Source organism: Lethenteron reissneri, chromosome 68 (assembly GCF_015708825.2).
Source record: "Lethenteron reissneri isolate LAM-NWPU_2019-01 chromosome 68, ASM1570882v1, whole genome shotgun sequence".
In the NCBI taxonomy this organism is placed as follows: Eukaryota; Metazoa; Chordata; class Hyperoartia; order Petromyzontiformes; family Petromyzontidae; genus Lethenteron; species Lethenteron reissneri.
This window is the reverse complement of record NC_083846.1, coordinates 4107494-4122956: the sequence shown is the minus strand read 5'-3', so window position 1 is coordinate 4122956 and position 15463 is coordinate 4107494. Positions and strand designations below refer to the sequence as shown.

At 54.7% G+C, this 15463-nt stretch overlaps 1 protein-coding gene across 2 annotated transcripts in view; it reads right to left on the bottom strand.

Moving 5' to 3' along the window:
* Window positions 1–2873: 2873 nt before the first annotated feature.
* The window catches only part of LOC133360379 (protein arginine N-methyltransferase 3-like), a 61019-nt gene continuing 48429 nt past the window's right edge, over window positions 2874–15463 (bottom strand). For both annotated transcript variants that reach the window (XM_061579079.1, XM_061579078.1), the window contains exons 15-16: window positions 14589–14676; window positions 2874–4958 (exon numbers count right to left, since the gene is read on the bottom strand). In XM_061579079.1, coding sequence (XP_061435063.1) covers window positions 4849–4958; window positions 14589–14676 — 198 coding nt within the window. In that variant the 3' untranslated portion in view covers window positions 2874–4848. The remainder of the gene's footprint in view (window positions 4959–14588; window positions 14677–15463) is intronic.

Genomic DNA, 15463 nt, shown 5'->3' with positions numbered 1-15463 from the left:
TCGATTCCCGCTCGCGGCCAACAACGCCGGTGACGATTATCTGAACCGGTCCTGGGACTCCCTTAGGTAGACTCGGCCTCAAATGAATAACCTTGGTACGGTGCGTCGTAAACATCGGCGTCACTGGGGAGACAAAGGCGGCCGTGCGTGGTGCCACCCACCCACCCACCCAGTCTCGTGCGGGGTTGCCAGCCTTCATGAGGTGCTATTCGCTAACAGCACTTGTGTAGAGGAGTAAAAATGGGGACGTGACGTCAGCTGTGCCGTTCAGTGCGATGACGTCACGTCTCCTGGGGTACTTAAGGGAGACCCCGTGACGTAGGCGGGGTCACTGTGAGAACGGGTAGATCAGGGGTCGGGAATCTCTTTGACTGGGAGAGCCATAAAAGCCAAATATTTCTAAATATATTTCATTGAGAGCCATATAGTATTTTTAACGTATAATAAATTAAATATGTCTTACTTTTAATGCGACTTCTGGTGCCGCATGGTTTTGCTGATGGCCTTGTGTAGTCTGGTTCGTACGTGGTGAGGTTGAGCTTCGTGCAGGCGTTGAGGCCCGTGACCCGTGAAATTTATCTTCAAAACTAATTTCTGTTTACTTTAAAATGACACACTATTATTAAGCAATATCACAAGTATTTTTAAATCAGTTCCAAACTGATTTTTTTTTAATTCTTTTTTTTCAACTCAAAATTGGCTGGGAGCCAAATGCAGTCACTGGAAGAGCCATATATGGCTCGCGAGCCATAGGTTCTCGTCCGCTGGGGTAGAGTAAGCGGGGTGAAGAGGGAACCAGTGGGTAGAGAGAGGGGATCGAGTGGTGAGTCTGGGGAGAAGCCGGTGGTAGCCGTAGAAGTGTTTCTCTCTCCGCTCAGTGGAGTGCACCAATGAAAACCGCGCACCTGTGTTTTGTACACATTGATGGGCTTGGGTGCCCGGCAGTGCAGGATGAAGCTAATGTGGGGTCTGTAGCATATAGTATAAAGGGGCACTAGATAAATAAAAAAACACATGATAATTGATGATTGTTTTTTTATATCCTTTAATCTGGCAACAAAACTGACACGTTTTTTACGAGGAGTCATGTTTGCATAGACCACAATACCTGCAGTCGTAATGCAAACAAAAAACATAACTCTGACAATGTATGCACTGTCCTTGAAGTTGATTGGTCCACACGCGAGACAGCTTTCCTTAGAGCCGAGTCTCACATGGTGTTGGACCAGATGACGCCAAAAGGCGCACAACTCAAAGACAATGCACCATCAGGGTATGAGAGCTCGGGGTAAGCATTTACACCATTGGAACCTCATTTGTCAGTAGCAAAATATGATAATTGTTTTTTTACCCTTTTATCTGGCAACAAAACTGACACCTTTTTTACGAGGAGTCATGTTTGCATAGACCACAATACCTGCAGTCATAATGCAAACAAAAAACATAACTCTGATAGTGTACGCACTGTCCTTGAAGTTGATTGGTCGACACCCGAGACAGCTTTCCTTAGAGCCTAGTCTCACAAACATAATTATTAAAAGTTTTCATGACTGCAAGGACCCACACTCTTTGCTTAACCGAACGAACCAAAGAGTATAATTATGAAAACACAAACGTGTAACTTGCATAGTAAAGTAATTGTATTTTTCATTTGCTATACGGACAGATAATAAGACAAATCGCTAACCTTAAATACCCAGTCGTTCGTAAAGAAGGCAGTATAGTACTATAGTAATAGAGCAAATGCAGAATCGCTGAACAGGAACGGATAGCTTGAAACCATTTAGCGAGGTGCCCTTGGAAGTGCGGGGCCAGTAGCTACATGTGTAGTAGCTACTACACATGTGTAGTAGCTACTACACATGTAGCTGCTGCACATGTAGCTACTACACATGTGCAGTAGCTACTACACATGTGCAGTAGCTACATGTGTAATAACTACATGTGTAGCAGCTGCATGTGTAGCAGCTACTCCACATGTAGTAGTTACTACACATGTAGTAGCTACTACATATGTAGCTACTTCTGCTACTAGAATAATCCGGCACTGCGTCCAGGATTTAACAGCACTCGCCTGTGTAGTCTGGTTAAGGCCACGTACAGCGAGCTTAACATTTCTTGTTTAACACTTCTAAGAATTTGCAAACGCAATAAATGTCCCTCCGGGTTGTGGAGACCACCTGGAGAAGATTCCAGGCGCGCGTTGACAACGATGGCGAGCAAGTTGAGAATCTTTGACCTTTTGAAGCTATTAACATGACATTTGTAATCATCTTACGGTGTTTTATCCGTTATTTTTCCATTAAAATCGATAGTCTTAACTTCTTGGTTCTTTCGGTAAAGTCACGTAGAAGGGAAATAATGAAATAGACAAGAGTCTGAATGACTTCTGTCTACTCGACAGACCTGCTCTCCACCTGAGGACGGCTGCTTGCGTTGTGGCCGAAACGTCGTGAGAATTATTTAATGTTTTATTTTGTATTATTTTATCACTTACATTCTACGTGACTTTACCGAAAGAACCAAGAAGATGAATCCCTGCAGTCACGAAAGCTTTAAATCGAAACGATGGTCTTATGTAAGTGTCAACATTTTTTTGAAGCACCCTATACATTGGGGGGGGGGGGGGAGGGATCTTTACCGTTGTCTCGTGCGTACGTTACGTCCGTGTGCGCGTGCAACACGACGCGACAACAGAAGGCCACAAAGCCAGACGCGGATCTCATCCAACGTTGTTGGCTGCATCGCGCCTCGCCAAACGGCGTTGCGTCTGTCCACATGCGAGTGGGAAATGTTTGGACCTTGCATTCGGACGAGGCCAAGACCATAAACTGGCCACCTTTGAAAAGCCGTGGGGGGGGGGGGGGGGGGGGGCGGTGTGGGGGGGGGTAGATCTCCCAGAGTTTAGAAAATTGCCTTGAGATTCATCGCCGGGCTACCGACAATCACAAACGGTGAACAGATCTTCTTGGTTCTTTCGGTAAAGTCACGTAGAAGGGAAATAATAAAATAATACAAATAAAACATAATAAGTGAGAATCATTTTATTTTATTACTTTATTATTTCCCTTCTACGTGACTTTACCGAAAGAACCAAGAAGATGAATCCCTGCAGTCACGAAAGCTTGAAATCGAAAGGTGAACAGATCGTAAGTCGAAGGAAATGCTGTCGTGTTTGTTTACTCGCCAACAACACAAACCGGTTATTCTGAACCGGTAACGAATTGGCAATTCTTGTTTACGTGACAAACCTTCGCTAATTGGCCGTGTCGGGTGGTGGCGGGCATAACGACACATTCATAGTTTTGGTCGCTTAGAGCCTCCTACTACGAGTTAAACTAAATACGGGTGTCCATAGTGGGATTCGAACGCTCGTCCACGTAACAGCTGTTGCTTGGGGTTGCGTAATCACTCCCACTGCAATCAGCCAATCAGGGGCGAGGAAGACGACCCCCGTGGCAACATGGCCGCCATGCCCTCCCATGTAAAATGGCCGCCATGCCCTCCCATGTAAAATGGCCGCCATGCCCCACCATGTAAAATCGCCGCCATGATCGCATTGCTTCGTGCGATGGGGTTATTTTTGAATGTTGTTCATCACGTTACTTGTTGTATTCACGCCATATTCTCGTTTAACTATCAACTTACCAGTGGACCCTGACCACCCAATCCCTCGTAATTTTACGACGTATAATGGTCGTCTCTTATTTGCTCGGGAGTTACGGAAAATCGTATCTTCACCCGAACTTACAACTTACGCTACGTAGTTTGGTCCCTGCCCCCTCGTATCAGGAACTGAGTGAAGACGTGAACTCTCTACCCTTGAGAACTGTGGTCTTCACATCATGGCGAGGCCGAGGCTGTCAACGGCGAACACTCGACAAGCCGGATAAATCGCAGGAAGCTCGAGTTCGGATTTTATAAAACTATACCAATGTTTTATTTCATCAGGTAAAGCTGTCTTGAGCCATTTTGTTACTTTTTCAGAAGCGGAACCGGCTATCGCAAATGACAGCTCGTCGAAGCGGCTCATCATCGTCATCATCACGTGGAAATGTCTAGCAGCCAAATAAACTCTGAACGCTTGATGTTGATTCTAAATTTGAAGGGCAAAAGCTGGAGGACCTGGCTAATAATCCACGCGACCACGGCACGAGAGACACGCAAACTCCAAATATACAGCAGCAGGCGTCAGGGTCAGGATCGAACTCACGACCTCCTGTGTACAAGGCGAGGTGGTTAACATCTCCTAGCCACTGTGATGATGAGAGAGACACGCAAACTCCAAATATACAGCAGCAGGCGTCAGGGTCAGGATCGAACCCAAGACCTCCTGTGTACCAAGCGAGGTGGTTAACATCTCCTAGCCACCGTGATGATGATGAGAGACGCAAACTACAAATATACAGCAGCAGCAGTCGGCGTCAGGGTCGGGATCGAACCCACCTCCTGTGTATCAGGTGAGGTGGTTAACATCTCCTAGCCACTGTGATGATGATGAGAGAGAGAGACACGCAAACTCCAAATATACAGCAGCAGCAGGCGTCAGGGTCGAAAACGAACCCACGACCTCCTGTATACCAGGCGGGCGAGGTAGTTAACATCTCCTAGCCACCGTGACGATGATGAGAGACGCAAACTCCAAATACACAGCAGCAGGTGTCAGGGTCGGGATCGAACCCACGACCTCCTGTACACCAGGCGAGGTGGTTAACATCTCGCCAACCAGGGAGCACCACACGGTGGGCGAGATGTTCACGTAGGATCTCGGCGATAGACGGCTGACGTGTGTCTCTCTCCAACACGGCCCGTCACGCTGCCCTCCTGGCTCTCATCCAGCAGTGGATTTCACTGCATGAAGTAGCGAGCGCGCACGGAGCCGATGGTCAGCACGATGTCGAGCGAGCGGCGGTCCTTGCGCTGCTTTCGACAGCTGATCGTGCCTTCCAGCGTGGAGCCTGCAACACAAAGACAAAGATCCACCCCCCCCCCAACATTATAGCCTCAACAAATGGAATTTCACGAGCGGCATTCGATTTAACACAATTGTGTTGAATTGTCGCGTTACTTTGATTCTCCGCAACGACAAACTGGACACAAACGTATGCACACGCACATACATACACTAACGCACACAACAAAAGACAAAGATCCCCCGTACAGGACATTTAACCGACTGTTGGGGCAAGTGCTGTTAGCGAGTAGCACCTATGAAGGGCAGAACGGTACACGAGGGGGATGGGTGGCCAGCACCACGCCCGGCCGCCTTTGTCTCCCCAGTGGCGATGTTTACTACACACTGCACCGGGTGCTCATTTTAGGCTGAGTCCACCTAGAGCAGGCCCAGGACCGGCTCAGATAACCGCCATGTGCGTGTGAGAGAGCGTGTGTGTGCGTTTGTGAGAGTGTGCGTGTTTGATTGTGTGTGTGAGTCTGCGCATGTGTGTGGGAGTGCGTGTGAGTGTGCGCGAGTGTGCATGTGTGCGTGCGTAAGTGCGTGAGTTTGTGGGTGAGAGTGCGAGTGTGTGCGTGTGCAAGTGCGTGTGTGCCTGTGTGTGCCTGTGTGTGCGAGAGTGCATGTGTGCATGTCCATCTGCGTGTGTAAGTGTGTGTGTGTGAGAGTGTGTGCATGTGAGAGTGTGCGTGTGAGTGTGTGCGCGAGAGTACATGAGAGTGTGTGAGAGTGTGCGTGTGTGGGTGAGTGCATTTGCGAGTGTGCGTGTGTGCGTGAGTGCGTGTGTGCGAGTGAGTGTGTGTGTGCATGTGTGAACATGTGCGAGTGTGCGTGTGTGCGAGTGTGTGTGCGAGTGTGCGTGTGTGTGTGCGCGTGTGTGAACGAGTGTGCGTGTGTGAGCGTGTGCGTGTGTGCGCACGTGCGTGTGTGAGCGTGTGAGCGAGCGTGCGAATGTGCGTGTGTGCGCGTGTGTGAACGAGTGCGTGCGAGTGTGCCTGTGTGCGTGCGCGTGTGAGCGAGCATGCGAGTGTGCGTGTGTGCGCGCGTCTCCGTGATGAATGGGAGCCCGAGAGCTGATAAGGGGAACGCCGCGCGCAGCCGTGCCGAGTGTCCTCCCTGATAAGAGAGCGGCTGCCTTGCCTCTCTCCCTCTCGTCCCCCCTCTCCTCCCTCCCATCCCCACCCCCCTCTCTCTCTTTGCCTCCCTCTCTCTCTTTGCCTCCCTCTCTCTCTTTGCCTCCCTCTCTCTCTCAATCTCGTTTTTTTTACGATCAGTGGAAACAAGAAGATGCTCGGTGTAGTCGGTACTTTGCTTCGTTCATCATTTCGTAATTTTTTTTTAAACATTTTTAAACTTTGCTTTATGTAAAACCCCCACCTCTCGCTCACTCGCTCTCGATCACTCGCTCTCGCTCACTCCCTCGGTCACTCGCCCTCGCTCACTCTCTCGCTCACTCTCTCGCTCACTCTCTCGCTCACTCTCTCGCTCACTCTCTCGCTCACTCTCTCGGTCACTCTCTCGGTCACTCTCTCGCTCACTCTCTCGGTCACTCTCTCGCTCTCTCTCTCGCTCTCTCTCTCGCTCACTCTCTCGCTCTCTCTCTCGCTCACTCCCTCGCTCACTCTCTCGGTCACTCTCTCGCTCACTCTCTCGCTCACTCTCTCGGTCACCCTCTCGCTCACTCTCTCGGTCACCCTCTCGCTCGCTCTCGCTCACTCTCTCGCTCACTCCCTCGCTCACTCTCGCTCACTCTCTCGCTCACTCTCTCCGTCTCGTTCTGTCTCTCTCTGCACTCCATCACAAATGTGCTCCAGCCACGGCTTCAGCTGGAGCACACGCGTGTACCGCTACGATGCCTGGGACGCGTGCGTGTTCTACAAACGATGGGGGGGGAGGGGGGGCGGTGAAGCCCTCCGCACCGGCGCAAACAGAATTCTTGATTTTCTTGGTTCTTTTGGTAAAGTCACGTAGAAGGGAAATAATAAAATATTAATATATTTTATATTGAAATATATTTTTAATATATTTTTTATATTTAATATTATTTTATTGTTTCCCTTCTACGTGACTTGCCCGAAAGGATCACGAATACGAATCCCTGCAGTCACGAAAGCTTTAAATCAAAACAGAATTCTCGATTTGACTTTGTCATGAATCCTATTGGTCCGCCCGTGGCGCGTGCGACGACACGGCGTGTGGCGATGCGCGTGGCACGTGATGCTGCATTTGACGTGATCTTGCATCGAAATCCGCTCCAGTGCGTTTTTCTGCTTAGCAGCAATAACAAGTATAACCCGTAAAAACAAAGTTTTTCACTATAAATCCTTTATATGCGTGGCGGCTAGAGTCCTCTCGTCCTCTGGCTTGAGATGGCTGCCACCTATGGGTCAGATGATTGCATGGCACCATTAAGCAATTGGTAATGAAATATAATATTTTTGTCCTAAAAAGTGGAACATTTTGGAAAAAAAATTTTCACGAACATTAATTGTCACGCACAACGAGTCTGTGTGGAAAATGTCAGCTCGATTGGATCACGGGAAGTGGGTTAAAAAACGACCGAAAGATTTGCACGGTCGTAAGCAAGCAAGCAAGCAAGTGAACTTAATATAAAGGATTAAAAAATTTGGTTTAAAAAACTCTCACACTCTCTCTTTCCCACTCTCCCACGTGTTCTCTCTCTCTCACGCTCTCTCCCTCACTGCACAAAAGTCTTCCCCTTCTCCACTCTTACCAGGCGTTGACAATCTCGCACCGCACGACTTTCCCATCCCCTCTCTCTCACTCGCTCCACCCTATCAGTCTCCCAATACTCACCGACTCTCTCACACAGACACACTCCTCTATCCACTACTCTGACCATTTCTCTCCCCTCATTGCGGCCGCCCCTCAGTGGAAACAAACGTACAAGTCTCTCCCGTAGCCAAACGCTGCGGTGACCTCCAGTGGAGGTTGGCACACTGCACGTTGCCATCGGCCATGTGGCTCAGCCGAATCTCTCGCCAGGGGTAACAGACTTGTGCATTTCCTGCGGTGCCAGGGAGGATCTGCCCCACCAATACTTACGATGCCAGCGGCTCAAACCAATGTTCCGCCTTTTGGGGGACATCTTTAGGAAACTGGGGGTGCCCTTCTACAACAGCAGCTTCGTATATGGGGTGGTGACTTACCTGGCTAACAAGCGCAATGACCTCGCCAACTTCGCCTGTGCTCAGGCGAAGTTGGCGGTGTACAGAACGAGGAAGAAGATGCTGGAAGGTGACACTGACGGCTGCTCTGTGGAGCTTCCAGTGTTCAGGGGCCTGCTCAAGGCGCGGCTCCGGCTAGAGCACGCATACCACACACACGTTGGGGATGTGCACGTCTTCTTTGAACGCTGGGGAGCCGGAAAGGCCCTCTCTGTACCAGCGTGGACGGCACCCTCGTGGTGTTCACCTTCTAAAGCGCTCGCTCGTCACCGTGGCGTGCGCGATGACACCACAACCACGTGAATTTTCTTTTGTATTGTGCGCGGTGCTCTCAGCACCAGAGCGCGTGGATTTGTAACGATTTGTAACGTTTGTTTTCTTTTGTTTGCTGGTGATTTTGTGTATTTCATATTGAAATCGCCTCCAGTGCTTTTGCTGCTGGCGGCAATAAAAGTTGTTTAAAAGTCAAAGTCTCTCTCTCTCACTCTCTCTCACTCTCTCACACTCTCTCTCACCCTCTCACTCACCCTCTCACTCACTCTCTCTCGCACTCTCTCTCACACTCACTCTCTCTCACTCTCTCACACTCTCTCACTCTCTCACACTCTCTCTCGCACTCTCTCTCACTCTCTCACTCACTCACTCTCACACTCTCTCACACACTCACTCTCTCTCACTCTCTCTCACTCTCACTCACTCTCTCTCGCACTCTCTCTCGCACTCTCTCTCACTCTCTCACTCACTCACTCTCTCTCACTCTCACACTCTCTCACACACTCACTCTCTCTCACTCTCTCACGCAACTCTCTTGCTCTCTCTCATTCACACTCTCTCCTCGTCCCCCCCGGCCCCCCCCCCCCCCCCCTTCCTCGGAGCGAAATCTGACGCCGGTTCAATCTCCCGGCGCGGCAGCCGAAACGACGACCCACGGCACGCTTCTAAAATCGATCCCGCCGCGGTCGAGCCGATGGGCAGGCCGCACGCGGTGGGGTACAACGTGGGCAACTCCCGCCTACTTGGGGAACGACGGCACGCTAAGAGGTGCGGCGCTTTGCCAAGAGCAAGCGACTCCCATGGTGCCTTGCACGCACGCGCGTCACGTGACCGCCACGTCGTACGGAACGACGCTTAACGCAGCGGGGAGCTCAATTGAACCCTTTCGAATTCTGATGACGTACGTGGCCACGCGGGAGGGGCGTGTGGGCGACGGGGTGGGTGACGGGGCAAGCGACGGGGCAGGCGACAGTGCGGGCGACGGGGTGGGTGACAGTGCGGGCGACGGGGTGGGTGACGGGTGACGGGGCAAGCGACAGTGCAAGCGACGGGGTGGGTGACGGGGTGGGTGACGGGACGGGTGACGGGACGGGCGACGGGGTGGGTGACGGGTGGGTGACGGGACGGGTGACGGGGTGGGTGACGGGGTGGGTGACGGGGTGGGTGACGGGTGGGTGACGGGGTGGGTGACGGGACGGGTGACGGGACGGGCGACGGGGTGGGTGACGGGGTGGGTGACGGGGTGGGTGACGGGGTGGGTGACGGGACGGGTGACGGGACGGGCGACGGGGTGGGCGACGGGGTGGGTGACGGGGTGGGTGACGGGGTGGGTGACGGGACGGGCGACGGGACGGGCGACGGGGTGGGCGACGGGGTGGGTGACGGGGGGTGTGACGGGGTGGGTGCCGGGACGTGTGACGGGACGGGCGACCGGGGTGGGCGGACGGGTGTGGGTGACGGGGTGGTTGACGGGGTGGGTGACGGGACGGGGTGACGGGACGGGCGCCGGGACGGGCGACAGTGTGGGCGACGGGGTGGGTGACGGGACGGGTGACGGGACGGGCGACGGGGTGGGTGACGGGGTGGATGACGGGGTGGGTGACGGGACGGGTGACGGGGCAGGCGACTGGGCATCGCCGCGTGAGACGCTCCTCCGTCCGAGTTTGCGAGCGCACGTTGTTGGCCGCGGTCAGGACGCGTCATTAATTACATCTACACCCCCCCCCCACTTCCAGGGGGGTGGCGGGGGGGGGGGCAGGGAAGGGCATTAGGTAGAGCGGAAGAAGAAAGGAAAATAATTAAGAATAACGGCCTCATTTACACGCATCGATGGGTCACCATCAGCGCGCTGGAAATGGCCAGCGGAGAGTAATGACGACACAGACAAAGGCGCCCCGGGTAGCCTTCACCAGGCTGCTCGGGGCAAGTGCCGTTCGCTGAGCACCCACGGAGACTGGGCACGGCACGGCGCGGCCCGGGTGGCTGACGTTTTATACGTTTTCAAGGCCGAGTCGACCTAGGGGAGGGGCAGGATGGGCTGGGGTAAATCGTCACTGCCGCTGTCGGCGAGCGGGAATCCAACCTCGGGTGCAGGCCGGCGGGTTCGTAGCGCGGCGCGCGAACCGCTGCGCCACAGCTCCCCGCACGATAACCCCGCGCGATAACCACGCACGAGAACACGAATAGCCACGTGGGTGCACAACAGAGGTCGCAAACGGGTTTTGATTCCTTACCTGTACCCCGGCCGCACCAGGGTCGTAAATGGGTACCCGTACCCGGCCGGGTACCCGTTCCCTACCCGTACCCGTTCCCTACCCGAAATGAGTGACAAACGGTTACTCACCAGTGACTCACGGCCTACCCGTACCCGTCCCCTGCCGCACCAGGGTCGCAAACTCTCCCACTCACTCACCCACTCACCCACCAATTCAGCTACTCACTCACTCACCCACTCACTCACCCACTCACCCACTCACGAACTCACCCACTCACCCACCCACGCACTCACCCACTCACCCACGCACCCACTTACTCACCCACCAACCAGAGGTCGCAAACGGGTTTTGATTCCTTACCCGTACCCGGCCGCACCAGGGTCGCAAACGGCTACCCATACCCGGCCGGGTACGGGTAACCGGGTATCGGGTAGGGTACGGGTATCGGGTACCCGGTTGCGACCTCTGGTGCACAAACGTGCCACCACCTCCGAGGGTCCCGAGGGCGAGTGCAGTTAGCGAGCGCCTATTAAGGCGACGCCTCATTCTCATGTCTCACAAACCTCGGCCCGCCTGCCTCCAACTCCTCCGGCAACGCTCCCCCCCCCCCTCCCGTCCCTTCATCTCCTCCCTTCCCTCTGTCCCTCCCTTCTCTACTTTCCACTCTCTCCATCTCACACCTCTCTCTCTCTCTCCTCCTCCTCCTCCTTCACCTCCCATCCCTCCCATCATCCCCCTCTCTCTACCACCTCTCTTCCTACTCCATGTCGCTCTCTCTCTCTCTCTCCTCCTTCACCTACCTACCTCCCTCCCTCCCATCTTCCCTGTCTCCCCCACACACCCTTCTCTACTTTCCCCTCTCTCCATCTCACACCTCTCTCTCTTCCTCCTCTTTCACCTCCCTCCCCCCTTCCCCTCCCTCCCTCCCATCCCCCCCTCCCTCCATCTCCCCCCCTCCCCTTCCCCGCACGTGACTCTGCCCCAGGCTCTAGACACTGTGTGCCCTCTCAAGCATAAAATTACCCCGTCAGACGCAGTACCCACACCAGCCTTTCAATTTCAACCTCCCCCACAGCCCCCCCCTCACCCACAGCCCCCCCCGCCCCCCCGCCCAGCCTCCAGCTCACATCGCAGACTCCACTAAATAACGGAACCTTTTCTTGCTCACAATACAAAATAAATAAAAGTCCCCGTGGCCTGCCTCTCGCACGCACGCACGCGGTAGTTGTGTGCGAGCGTGTGTGCGTGTGCTGGTGTGTGTGCACGTGTGTGTGCGCACGTGCGTACTTGTGCGCGTGAGTGCATGTGAGAGAGTGGGTGTGTGTATTTGCGTGTGCGTGCAAGTGCATCACACGCACAAACACACACACAAGCAAAAGCACACACACACACTTATATACACAATCACACACACGCACACAAATACGCACGCACTCACTGGTACACACACACTGGTACACACACACTGGTACACACACACGCACACACAAACACACACACACACTGGTACACACACACGAACACACAAACACGCACACACACACGAACACACACACACTGGTACACACACACGCACCGTGTCAGTGTGCCCACGCACACACACGAACACACACTCACCGGCACACACACACGAACACACACTCAATGGTACACACACACGAACACACACACGCACGTGTCAGTGTGCCCACGCGCACACACAGACACACGAACACACACACACACGCACTGGTACACACACGAACACACACACACACACGAAGACACACACACTGGTACACACACACACACACGAACACACACACACACGAAGACACACGCACTCACACACTAACACACACACACAAACACACACACACACGAACACACACACACTCACCGGCACACACACACGAACACACACACACGAACACACACACACGAACACACACACACGAACGCACACACACACACTCACACACACACACACACGCACCGTGTCAGTGTGCCCACGCGCACACATTCATCTCTGTCTGCGAATCAGTGAGTCATGAAAGACGCGCGCCACTCGACCTCGCGCACGCGCGCACACACACAAGACAAAGGCACCCCGTGTAGCGTCGGCAGACTGTTGGGGCAAGTGCTGTTAGCGAGCGGCAGTGCCTATGAAGGCCGGCACGGCGCACGAGGGGGGTGGGTGGCCAGCACCACGCCCGGCCGCCTTTGTCTCCCCGGTGGCGATGTTCACCACACACCGCACCGGGTTACTCATCTGAGAGGCTGAGTCGACCTAGGGGAGGGCCCACGACCGGCTCAGACAATAATCGCCACCGGTGTTTTTGGCCCGTGAGCGAGGGCTCGCTAACCGTGGCGCCACCGCTCAGAAAGACGCGTACTCAGGTGGGGCACGGGGCTCGGGTGGGCACGTGCTCAGGTGGGGCACGTGCTCAGGTGGGGCACGTGCTCAGGTGGGCACGGGGCTCAGGTGGGGCACGTGCTCAGGTGGGCACGTGCTCAGGTGGGCACGTGCTCAGGTGGGGCACGTGCTCAGGTGGGGCACGTGGCTCAGGTGGGGCACGGGGCTCAGGTGGGGCACGTGGCTCAGGTGGGGCACGTGCTCAGGTGGGCACGTGGAGGGTCGGGGTGTGAGGTGGGGGGGGTGAGTCGTCATGGCCGTAGGTCCCGGGTTCGAACCCCTGGATCTGGGCGTCTCTCCCCCCCTCCCCCCGTCTCTCTCTCTCTCTCTCAGCGGGTTCCTAATAGCCGTGTCAAAAACACTTAATCCCGTTAAATCCCTAGATCATCCGTTCAGGCCCTGGGTGTTTTGAGTTTCTCTCAGGAGGCGCATTAATTGTTGAGATTGTCAGTTCCAAGCAGGATCTGGGTGTGTGTGTCTCTGTCTCTCTCTCTCTCTCGAAGTTCATAATGGCCGTGCATGGATGCCATGCTTGTAGTGCGGAGATCCTGGAGGCAAGGCTTGGGTTTGTGTGTCCGTGTGTGTGTGTGTGTCTGTGTGTCTTTGTCTGTCTGTGTGTGTCCGTGTGTGTGTCTGTGTGTGTGTGTCCGTGTGTGTGTCCATGTGTGTGTGTCCGTGTGTGTGTCTGGTCGACTCAGCCTTAAATGAGTACCTGGTGCGGTGTGTAAACATCGCCACTGGGGAGACAAAGGCAGTCGGGCATGGTGCTGGCCACCCACCCCCTCGTTCGTGTACCGTTCCGGCCTTCATAGGTGCTCGTTAACAGCACTTGCCCCTACAGTCTGTTAAGGCTATACGGGGGATCTTTATCTTTGTGTGTGTCTGTGTGTGTGTCTGTGTCGTTATGGGGAGCGGTTGTGTAGCAGTTAGCGCAATAAAACCCGGCGACCAGAGTTCGATTCCCGTTTATGGCCAACACCAGTGACGATTATCTGAACCGGTCCTGGGCCTCCCCTAGGTCGACTCAGCCTCTCAAATGAGTTCCTGGTGCGGTGTGTAAACATCGCCACTGGGGAGACAAAGGCGGCCGGGCGTGGTGCTGGCCACCCACCCCCTCGTGTGCCGTGCTGGCCTTCATAGGTGCTCGCTAACAGCACTTGCCCCAACAGTCCGTTAAGGCTACACGGGGGGTCTGTCTTTGTGTGTCTCTCTCTCTGGGGTTCACAATGGCCATGTCGGTCGGACGGACGGACGGAGAGAGACAAACGGACAGACAGACAGACGGACGGCGCTAACGCGTGAGCTTGGTGAGTGCGGAGCGCACGAGCGCTGACGTGCCAGCCGGGGGGCTCGCCGTGCCGGCGATCGTTCCTGGCACAGGGCAATCACACCGGCACTCGGACCGCTCACGACACTCAGGCTACTCACGGCACTCACGACACTCACCGCGATCGTACCGGCACTCACCACGATCACGACACTCACGACACTCACGGTGAACGTACCGGCGCTCACGGCGCTCACGGCACTCACCGCGATCACGGCACTCACGGTGAACGTACCGGCGCTCACGGCGATCGGCTTCTCCAGCAGGAAGACGGTTTGTTTCCAGTGCGTGCCGGGGCAGCCAGGGGCCGTGGAGAACATGACCTGGCGACGACACCGAGAGAGACGCACACACACGCACACACACACACACGCACGCACACGCACACGCGCGCACACACACACGCACACACACGCGCACACACACACGCACACACACGCGCACACACACACGGACAAACACACACACAAACACGCACACACACGCATACACACACGGACAAACACACGCACACACACACGCACAAACACGCGCACACACACACATGCACACACACGGACAAACACACACGCACGCACACACACACAAACACGCGCACACACACACACAAACACGCGCACACACACACACATGCACACGCACGCACACATACAAGCACGCTCAGGGTCATTTATTCGTTTTGGAGAAATCCGAAGAGCTACGAAGCTTTTTCTCACAGAAATGTCCGTCCAAACAACGTGAAAGTGTTGGCACAGTAGGGGGCACAGGTGGTGCATCAGCCAGTCATCACAGTCAGTCAACCCGTGGCACCTGCTGGGTCTGTCCCGTGACCTCCTGCCAGCGGGCGTTCGACACTTCACGTGGCATTAAAGCGCACCTAGCCTGGCACAGGCTATCGTTGTTGCTGTGTGCGTGTGAGTGGGGAGTGGTGGTGTAGCGGCTATCACGCCGCGCTACGAACCCGGCGACCCGAGTTCGATTCGCGGCCACAATCACCGGTGACGATTATCTGAACCGGTCCTGGGCCCTCCCCTAGGTCGACTCAGCCTCAAGTAAACATCGCCACTGGGGAGACAAAGGCAGCCGGTCTTCATCGGTGCCCGGCCTCGT